The sequence below is a fragment of the Vigna unguiculata genome, chromosome 5, assembly GCF_004118075.2.
Source record: "Vigna unguiculata cultivar IT97K-499-35 chromosome 5, ASM411807v1, whole genome shotgun sequence".
Lineage (NCBI taxonomy): Eukaryota > Viridiplantae > Streptophyta > Magnoliopsida > Fabales > Fabaceae > Vigna > Vigna unguiculata.
Genome location: NC_040283.1, coordinates 16267324 through 16278344, shown reverse-complemented (window position 1 = coordinate 16278344; position 11021 = coordinate 16267324). Strand labels below are relative to the sequence as shown.

Genomic DNA, 11021 nt, shown 5'->3' with positions numbered 1-11021 from the left:
CCATGGCAGCAGAATTTGTAGCATGCTATGAGGCATCTAATCACGGGATATGGCTGAGAAATTTTGTCACAGGGCTGAAAATTGTGGAAGGCATTGAAAGACCACTTAAGTTATATTGTGACAACAAATCAGTTATATTGTATTCCCACAACAATAGGAGCTCGACTAAGTCAAAGCACATCGACATTAAGTTCCTAGTTGTTAAAGAAAGAGTACAGAGTGGACAGATTTCCCTAGAACATTTAGGGACAAACTCCATGATTGCAGATCCTCTAACTAAAGGACTTTCACCCAAGGTCTTTCATAAGCATGTTGCTCACATGTGTGTTTTACAGTTTGAGGAATCTGAGGTTTAGTGGGAGATAGTCATTTTCATATGCTTTATGTTCTATGTTTAATTTCTTGTATGCATACATTGAACTTTTAGACATATTTGGTTATTTATATATGTGGCTTTAATTTTACATTTTGTACATTACGTTTTTATATCAATCTCATTAAGTTAAAGTTTGGACCAGTTGAAAATAGATGTGTATATACAGATCACCTTCACATAATTTTTCATGCTACACATTTCATGATGAATCCATGTCATTTGGTTATGTCAGGATTAGTGATCATTGTTGGTTTTAGTTGCGATTGATGCAATGAAAAACTGGTTTGGTTCTACATACTGATATAATCAATGGACGGGACTTTTAGAGTATGCTCAAGTAATATTATGGCAATTTTGAGCTCATAAAGTCTAACACATTTATAAGGTTGTAAGGACATATATATTTGTGATCAGTGGGAGATTGTTAATAATTTTGGGTCATGCATATATATGATACATAATTAAATGTGTTAGGGTCATTATTTATACAGCCAAATAATAAAGTGATATGACTAAATTAAAGATTTGGCTAAAGGCATATGTCATGAAAATAAATATTGTGTAGAGAGCACTTAGTAATTTCTAATTTGATGAGGGGTCAAATTAGAAATACTAAAACTTAAGTAATTCAGTTTATAAATGGTCGTGGTCCCCTTCTGAGAGCACACAGAGTCATAACGTACTTTTCCTGTTCCTTTCTCCTTATCCCCATCAAGATAGAAAACCAAAGGAGATCATTGTTTTATGCATATTTGATTGATTTATAATTCATTGTTTTATGTTGGGTCTTTAGCTTTAGTTGCTACTATTATCATTTTATTTAAAAAAAATTAAAATTCTAATTGTATCACATCATAAATACTTATTTTAAAGTAATCATTTGCATGCATCAAGTGTAATGAACTTATAAATTAATAGTTTGACTTTTGGAATTGGTGTCGTTATCATATTATTATTTTGCGTGCTAAAACACGGTTTAGTGAGGAATGTATGGATAATTATGTTTTAGATGTGTATAGAATTTATGTATATTTTAGGAAAGCGAAAAATTGGTGTGTTAGGAAATTGAATCCTAAGATAAAGTTGTAATGTATATAACCCTTTTTTTTTCTCAACTCAAACACTATATTACAGTTTCAAACTAATTTCAACTCTGACTAAATTTAAACATTATTTACATTAGTGACAATTGATATTTAAACACTATAAGTAACCATAAAATTATATTTAATTATTGTCAAATTTAAAGTCATTATCCATCCATTAACTCCTATGTTGGAGAAACTTACTTTTTTTATTCCTCTTTACCGTACTAATTATATGAATTTGATTTTTTTTTCGTAGGTAAAAACCATATTTGAACACTCACATCACATCTCTTTGTCAAATAACAACTTGTCATGAATATGTTTTTCTCATTTTCTCCAATAGAACGCTGCATCACAGTCCACTACCACGCCGAAGAAGCAACCACCATCGTAATTCATGGTCTAATGTCGATAGCCAGAGGCAACTCAAGAATTTGGAAGACGTAAAACAAACTTACAAAAGTCTCAAGTCTCTTCCTCAGAACGGTCTAGGTGTCAGGAGTGAAGTTGATAGTTGACTTATAGTGTCTTAAAGTTTCAAGTCTCTTCCTCCTTCTCAAGTTTCTATTTTTTTCACAAAACTACAGAATTTATTTTAAGATTAATCATTAATAAAATACTTAAAAAACTTATTGTTCTACTCAACTCGATAGTAAGTATTTTTTTCCTAAAGTTGAATTATCTTTCTACAGAAAACTCATTTCTGAATTATTCTCAAGTCTCCATTTTTTTCACAAACCTTACATAGTTTATTTTAAAATTAATCATTAATAAAAATAATTAAAAAGAATATTGTTCTTCTTAACTCGATGGTAAGTCCTTTTTCTTTCTTAAACTTGAATTATCTTTCTATAGAAAATTCAACTTTGAATTATACTCCAATTAATCTATTGTCCACTAAAAAGAAAAAAGACTAAATCTTAATCTAATTAATAGTTTTGCAGAAAATTTTCAGTTCTTTGTCAAAATATATGCAAAAAAAGCTCTCGAAACCCATAAATCCAAAAGTACAGAAAAACAAAACTATGCAAAAGAAACACATTTCTAATTCTAATACAATCCAACAAACAAAATAAAAACAACACAAATAGGAAAACCAATCAGAAATGAGGATGAAAAGATTGGTGGTACACACGGACAACATGATGTTCAAAGAATGTCAAACCCCTAAAAAAATAACTCAGATGTAAAAGAAGAAAATAGAATCAAATTAATTATAAAAAAATAAAAATAACTAATCATTCTTTTTTTTCGTAAACAAAATTTTAATTTACTAAAAATATGTTTTAGTTCATTAATTATCAATTTTAATACCATTAAAAATCAACAAACATTAATAATAATTTAATTAAATTTTATTCTCACACATAAACTTATAATTAATTTAATAAAATTATATTAATAATAAAATATTTTTTTGATGTATTTTTTTCTTAAACATAATTTTATAATTAATTTAATAGAAATATATTAGTACTAAAAAATATTGAAACATTTTTTTTCTTAAATATAATATTATAATTAATTTAATAAAAATATATTAGTGGTAAAAAAATTTGAGGTCTTCTCTCGTTTAAGATGTGTTAAGATGTGATGTTTTACTTGTTTTATCCTCTTTGAGTGATGCTATGAAATCGTTGGAGAATAGAATTCTAAAATGGAGATGGACAAGGCGATACTGGAGGCTCTGAAGCGCACAACAACTGATAAGAAGAAACTAGAAAAAGAAGAAGAAACACTCATAAAATCAAGAGGTTATGTTAGAAGGATTCATGATGAAGATATTGAAATTGAGGAGCAACTAGATCCGCTCTCAAATGGACATGGCGATAGTTATAATAGGAAGAAAATCCCTGAAAATGATTTTGAAAAGCATAATTCTTTAATTTTGATTTCTATCATTAAGAAATCAGTCATAGCCTCAGAGGATAAAACCCCCCCAAAACCAGAACAAAAGGGAGAAAATAAATGCTAATGTACCGCAATCCTTGTGTCAAAATTATGAAAGTGACCATTAATAAATAAAAGTTTTTTTTTTACTATTGTTATATTCAATAATTAAATACAAATTAGAAAATATAAAATTATGAATTGTTTAGAATATTTCTTATTATTATTTAAATTTTGAATATAATATATAAATAAAACTTCCAGAAGTAGGAGACTTAGAAGTGAAGATTAATATTTAGATGAACTTGTTGTATTTGTTGTAATAGGTGAGAATACAAATGTCCTAATTTATTATGGTTTTATTGTTAAATGAGGTCATATTACATGGTATTGAAACCATTTTATTCAAGGCTAAAATGACAAGTAGCTATAATGTAAACATATGATTCTCCATAGTTTATTTAACTAATGAACATCATTTGCATAATCAACATCCTTAAATCTTTTGGTGATTTTGATAGTATTTTATTAAAGAAATTGCATAGTCTCGTGTTTTGTTTTGTTTTTAATTTCAATGGATATTATTCTTTTACCTACGGAAAACTTTTTAAGTATTTTAACAATATTGTGTATACTGACATCTTTTATAAATTATATCGATCTCCCATAATTATTTAGAAAATATTATAATTTGTGTCTTATATGGATGGTGGTGGTTATACATATAAAAAAATATAAAATACAATTCAAAAATAAATCGTTAATAGTATCCTTATAGATTACATTAATTATTAATTTCTGCTTTAACGGTTTGAAAGATGACACACCGTGTATTCTTCTTATGAGGACTACTGTAGTAAACATTAAAAAAAATTGAAACTAATTTGTACAGTTTAATTAATTAAATATACTTTTAGTCTTTCAATTGTTTTAATGAAAATTAAAATTAATCTTCTTCAAAATTTTGACTCAATTTAGTGTCTCAACTTTGAACATACGTAAATTTAATTTTAGTTAAATTTTGTTAAATTTATTTAACGTTTCAAACGTGTTTTTTCTTAATTAAGGTTAATACAAAAATATGTCAAAAAGCATAAACAACTTAAATATTATCATAAAATCCATTTGAGACATTAGATAAACTTAACAAAAATTTGTTAAAAAGACTAAATCCACACATACAAATTTACAGTTGGAGATTAAATTGAATCAAAATTTTAAAGAGAGACAGATTCGTATTTTCACTTTAAAGTTAAGTAATTAAAAACATATTTAATCCTAATTAAAAAAAAATTGAGTGTTGCTGTTTTATTTTGCATACTATTTTGGTTTAAATGAATCATGTATACTCATTCTCAATATAGGTAAACGTATAAATAATTGTTTAAGATTTAATATTTCTAATGATATGAAATGATCCACATAACACTCCCTTTTGTTGGTTATACTTCACAAAACACTATCTTCAATTCAGGTTATTACTGCGATACTTACCTTTTGTTATTGGTATCATGGAAGCGATAGATCTCTATTCTAACACTACAAAAAAAGCACCAAAGCATTTGAATAACATCCAGTTTAAACCATGCTCTTAGTGAACATCCACACAAAGTATCAAGAATTTATAAGTACTGACTTTAAAATCAGTAATTTCCAGGTACACTAACATCACTAACATTCTAGGAACTGTGTGCCAGTATGTAAATCTGGACGAATCCCCTCTTTTTTTTCTTGTGGGGATATGACTATAATGTAAAAGACTCAAGCCAGAACGTAAATCTGTGTCACTGACACAAAAACTTCAAATTTCAAACCATGTTGGGGCTGCTTAACTGCTGACAGTAAAATTTCAAAGTGCAAAGAATGATCCGAACTAAAGTGCTAAATTATTTCAAGTGAGCTCAAACAAGAGTCATTGCTCCCCAGTTGATGTAGGACTTGGAATACTCTGCAAGAATGAAGCTCTAGCAGAAGGGTCAGTTGAAAAACGTCCTAACACAGCGATTGTAGCTGTACTACTTCCAAACTTTTCAATTCCTCGAGAGATCATACATGTGTGACTTGCCTCTACAACTACTATCACATCTCCACCTAACAGTGGGGAAATGGTTTCAGCTATCTGCCTGGTAAGCCTTTCCTGAACTTGGAGCTTGAAACCATAAAAATGCACTATTGATTGTAGAAGTGATTTTCCAAGAGGATTGAATCCGTCAGACATGAGGTATCCTATGTGAACAACACCATGGAATGGAAGTAAATGATGCTCACATTGTGACCAAAAGGGTATGTTCAGCTCAGAGGTTATTTTCTTGTTTAAGTTAATCTCCTCATTTACATTCAAAGCATCTATCCCACCACGAAGAAAACCATTCAACTTCACATCAAACTTACTGTTTTGAAAGTTCATCAACCATTTCACAAATCTACTTGGGGTCCCTATTAGCTCGTTCCTCAAAGGATCTTCTCCCAAAGATTCAATGATCGAAGCTACTGCAGAGATCATTGTAGGATTGACTGGTCCAATTTTGGAGGAAACTTTGGCTGAGAGAGAAGACTGAGAAGGACACCAGCATGGGTCAGATGATCCTCTGAACTGAATTTTATCCATATTGATGCCTCTAAACTTAAGAAGACTAAAGAAATCGTTCCATACATCTGCACTTTTGTTCTCAAAATCCCCAGAACCTGAGGAGACAAGTATCTTAACCCATCCTTCGTGGTTTGAGTCCAGAAAGACTGATTCTATGTCTGGAAAGTGTATGTGTGTACACTGAAGCACGATAGCGACACCTGCTGGCTTTATTCCCTGATGCAAAGCAGAACACATCTCATCTGCCAGACGTTGAGGCTCTTGAAGCCGTTTTGCAAATACATCAGCAACACGAGAGAGCTTGCTCAAACCAACAACTCTTTCACCAGAGGGGACATAACCCACATGACACTTGACCTGGAATGGAAGCAAGCAAGACTCACAATAAGAAAACAAGTCAAGATCTCTAACAATCACAAGTCCACCTGCTCCACCTGCATGACCAACTCTATTATCTAGACCAGCTTCAGGGAATAAAGCACCTTGAACAATGTCCTTCACCTTTTGCCTGTAACCTGGAAGAAAAGAGATCTCCTTAGTATTGGTGATAATTTATTATTCAAGAAATATGTTAATTTGTATCTTAATCCAACACTAAAGGGAAATATTCATGTTGGAAATTATGGAAAAAGGCAAAGCATGTGAAGTAATGAACTAATAATGGAGTAAGAAATTTACTTAACATGTTAAGAAAGTGTGTTAAGGTCACAGAACTTCATTCTGGAATAAAATCTTATCTTGGGTGATTATGTGATGCAGAAAAAAATTGAAACAGGATGCCAAAACCTTCCATCTCTCCCATAGACGTGCATGCATTGCATACCTACCCAACTGCATATGCAATGTCATGGGATTGAAGAAAATGCACTTTGCAACTGCATCCATAGGATGGAAGACACCTTTATGACCACTTATCAGTCGTATAAAACAGAAAGACAAATGACTAGTTTCCACGGAAAACATGCTTTGACCAGCAGTTGCCGCATATCATGATTCATGAATGACATAAATTATTATCTCTTTGGTAATTCTACCTTGTGAAAAAGAAGAGTGACTAAAAGCATCTATTTTTAAGCCTGGAAACAATAATATTTATGCATGATAATGTAGACAAAAGCAAGGTCATGGAATTCAGAGAAGCAAATCAACAAAATAAGGGTATGCAGTGCAGCTGAATTGCTGAAATGAAATTAACAAAGAAAAAAAAATGAATTAAGGTAATTCAAAAACTTGACAAAGAACTCTGCTGCAGTGAAGAGAGGCTGAACAACAAAATATCAACATTTTTCAGTAAACTATTCAGTGTCCCTCTCCAAAAACCTAACCATGTGTTATGCTGGAAATGTTTAAAGAAAAGAGGCAATAACCAAAAGTAATCAGTATCTTTCTCCACAGTATGTAACTGAGTAAAGGTCCAGGTGATCGAACAAGTTCATTATAGTAGACAGTAAGGAAGCATTTAAAAAATATGGCTTTTGAGGAACAAGTTGTAAACCAACCCAGTATTATTGGCTGTCTAAGAGTTGGTGATGTTTGTTCGGATTAACAGGCAAAAATACTACACAAGAAATTAATACTAAATACTAACTACCTATGTCCATCCCTTTCATCAGCAGGGCAGTCCAACTTACAAGGAAAGAACAGATAGTACACTGTAAAAAGTAACTCAGAATACAGAAAGCCTTTCGATAAGTGACAAATACTACATTTTGTCATGTATATAAAATCCTTTTAATTACTTGACAAGGCTGAGAAAATACATTGATTTAGTCGGTTGAATTAGTATCGGTTTTCAGAAATAGGCTTAAACTATTGCGATGGTGTTCTCTTAATCTTTTTCCATCAAATAAAATAATAAGTCTCTGCATAAGGATAATTTTTGTAACAATATGATTAATACAATAGACAATTTGGAGTAAGTTTTGCAAAAAGAACTAGGAAACTTTTTTCCAAAAAGTTAAGAAACACTAAATGTGGTAGTCATCAAACAATAAAAGAAACGAATATCTCCAACTGTAATCAACTTTTACATAACCTTTTTCCAAGCAAAACGACAGTCACAAGTAATTCTCCATTCATCAGTTATGTTTGGCTTTTAGTTGGGAAGCCCCAACTCAATTCAAAAAGACAGACTAAAAAAGCCTGTTACTAGGTTTTCAGCTTTTACGACTCTAAACTGAGCTTTGTCTCAGCTTGCCTTAAAACTCAGTTTAAAATGGAAGAAAATAGAGGGTACTTTTTACAAACATAACTCAAACAAACACTAAAATGAATGATTTAGATCCATCCATCCATATTTTGTTATTAGGTCCAATCATTCACAAAACACTGCAAAGGTGAAAAAACTTTAGCACTCTCTACCATTCAAATACCAAAGTACATATTGTGTAGAAAACAAAGCTAACGAAGAAAATAGAAACACCTTTTTTTGCATCAAAGAAAATTGAATGGCAAAGCAAGTCACTCACCTCTGGTTCCTTCACTAAGGGCCTTGGCAACACGAAGTGGTGTCTTTCTAAGTCCTTCCCTGTTTACATCTTCCCCTAGACCCTCCAACAAAACCTTCACAGCCTCCTCAATGGCACCACCATCATTCCCAAACCCCACTTTACCACAACCATTGCTCACTCCATTTTCAATCTCAACAGCGAAACGCCCATCATCCAAACACCCCATTGAAACACAACAAAAATAAAACAAACAAAAAAGGGAACCCGAAATCTCAAATCCCAAACCCCAAATGATGCCACAAAAAGTTCCCAACTTTTTAACAACAAATCTGAATCTTCACCAACCCACTTGACAAGTTTCAAGAATACGTTCGGCAGGGTGACAAACACCCCGAAACAAACGAGGGGTCGTGCAGAAGGAGAAGCTAGATCAGAATAAATACACAACAATCGTTTAAATCACAAATCTGAATGCGGGATGAAGAAGCACATGCAAAAGGGTGGCAGAGGTAGAGATCGGTGTCAGAAGAAGGCATACACAGAGGGAACAATAATAACCAAGCAAGAAATAAGAGAAGTGGGTAATGAAGAAAATAAGAAAAATAAAAGAGAGGCCGATATAAAAAGAATGCAAAATGGTATGGGGGTTGGTAAGTTTGGTAGTGAATGGGGGATGGTTGGTTGCTATAAATCAAAAAGTGTCTTGGTAGGGACACAAAGGAAAGCAAGAATTTTAGTGAATCTATTGCCACCTTAGTTTGTCTAGAGTAAATAATGAGATAAGATATGGAATTCCATTTAGAGCAATAATTTTATTTACACTTTTATACTTACATATTTTTATTTTATTTATATCAATTATATATTTCATTTTTTTGTTATCTTTTTCTTCTCATCACATCATATAATTTATATACTTATTTTTTGTATTCTCTCTGAGCGTGTATAATAAGTATTAATTTACCTTTTTACTATCCATGAATGATTTTTCTGCCATTAAATGGTGGTATTTGAATACGAGTGTTAAGCACAAACTACATTAACCTTTGAATAAGATTTTGGTTTCATGTTTTTACTTTTGGGTGTAATTTAAAGTAATTTCAAATCTATTTTTCACTTTAAAAAGTTTGTATTTCTTGCTTAATTAGTTAAATAGTACTCATTTTTATTTGAATGTGTTAGTTGGTATCCGTTTTTAAAAATAAAAATGTGTCAATTGTATCTCAACTTTTGAAGAAGTGCATGAATTAGCTCTCTTTCAGAACAAAAAAATATATTAACGCCATTAATGGCATGTCACGTGTCAATCTCTGACTTTTTTTTCATTTTTTTCAATTTTTAAAAAAAAAATTAAAAATTTTTTACTTTTTTTTTTCATGTGTCAGGTTCCTGGTGTGACACGTGGCACTATCACGTGACAAGGTAATACCACATGTCAATGTCATTATCAAGTGTCATTGTCTTGATTTCAATTTAGTCTCCATATATGTTTATCTGTTTCAATTCAGTCACCACATATGCCATTTTGATTCAATTTAGTCTCAATTCTTTTTTTTTCAAAATATAGAAATATTGTCTCTCTCTTAAAACAAAATTTACTATTTATATAAATGTTATATTGGTATTTGTTATTAAAAAATAACTTACAGAGATTAAGTATTGATATTTATATTAAAATTTAGAAAAATGATACTATGACTCATATTTTTTTACTCTCATCCTTTATCCCTGACGTGGCTTAGTGTGGGTCATTGATTCTTTCAAAAGAAAAGATAGTGGTATATTAATCAATTGTTCATACTAGCCTACATTATGGAGTAAAGGATGAAAGTCAAAAAATGATAATCATAATATCATTTTCCTAAAATTTATTGATAAAAGTCATGAATAACAAAACATGGGTTAACAATTAAAAAATTGTAATATTTTATAACGTCATTTTTAATAAAAAAAATATGAGTATTATTGAAAATATTATACTCATATTTTTTATTGAAAATTAACATATTACACTTTTTTAATTGTTAACCCATGTTTTGTTATTCATGACTTTTACCACTAAATTTTAATATAAATATCAGTAATAAGTTTTGTAAATCATTTTTAATAACAAATATTAATGTAACATTTATATAAATAATAAATTTGGTCTTAAGGGAGAGACAATATTTATCTAGTAGATTGATGAGTCAATGAATATTTACCACAAAGATTTCAATCTTTGATAAGAATTGGTGCTCTAAAACAAGAACCAAGATAATCCTCTCTTCGATGAATTCAAAATTCATATAAAGACTACCAAAAGTGTTTAAATATGTTTTTAGTGCAATTATATATAGACCACAAGTGTTTAAGCAACCCTAGAAACCAAAAGTAAAGTCCAAAGACATTGGGCCATAAAAATAACTCGGAAACATAGTTTGCAGACAAGAACACTCGCCCAATGAGCGAGAGTGCTCGTCCAGTGACACAACCTAGAAACAAAACCCTCACCAAGCAAACCAAGTCATTCATCAAGCTTACCAAAGTAAAGAAAAATTATAAACACTTTTTTAAGTGCCAAATTATTCTTCAAGTGTGCACCAACCCACAATCTTCATTTCCTTTGAGTTCTAAGCTTCATAGAG

The 11021-nt window shown here is 30.8% G+C and overlaps 1 protein-coding gene across 1 annotated transcript; it reads right to left on the bottom strand.

Annotated features, from left to right (window-relative positions):
- Window positions 1–4915: 4915 nt before the first annotated feature.
- Window positions 4916–9030, bottom strand: LOC114185321 (GTP cyclohydrolase 1-like). Its single transcript, XM_028072982.1, has 2 exons — window positions 8413–9030; window positions 4916–6459 (listed from the first exon to the last, which is right to left on the bottom strand). The coding sequence occupies exons 1-2, from the start codon at window positions 8618–8620 to the stop codon at window positions 5267–5269; spliced, it is 1401 nt and encodes a 466-aa protein (XP_027928783.1). The 5' UTR covers window positions 8621–9030; the 3' UTR covers window positions 4916–5266.
- Window positions 9031–11021: the final 1991 nt, after the last annotated feature.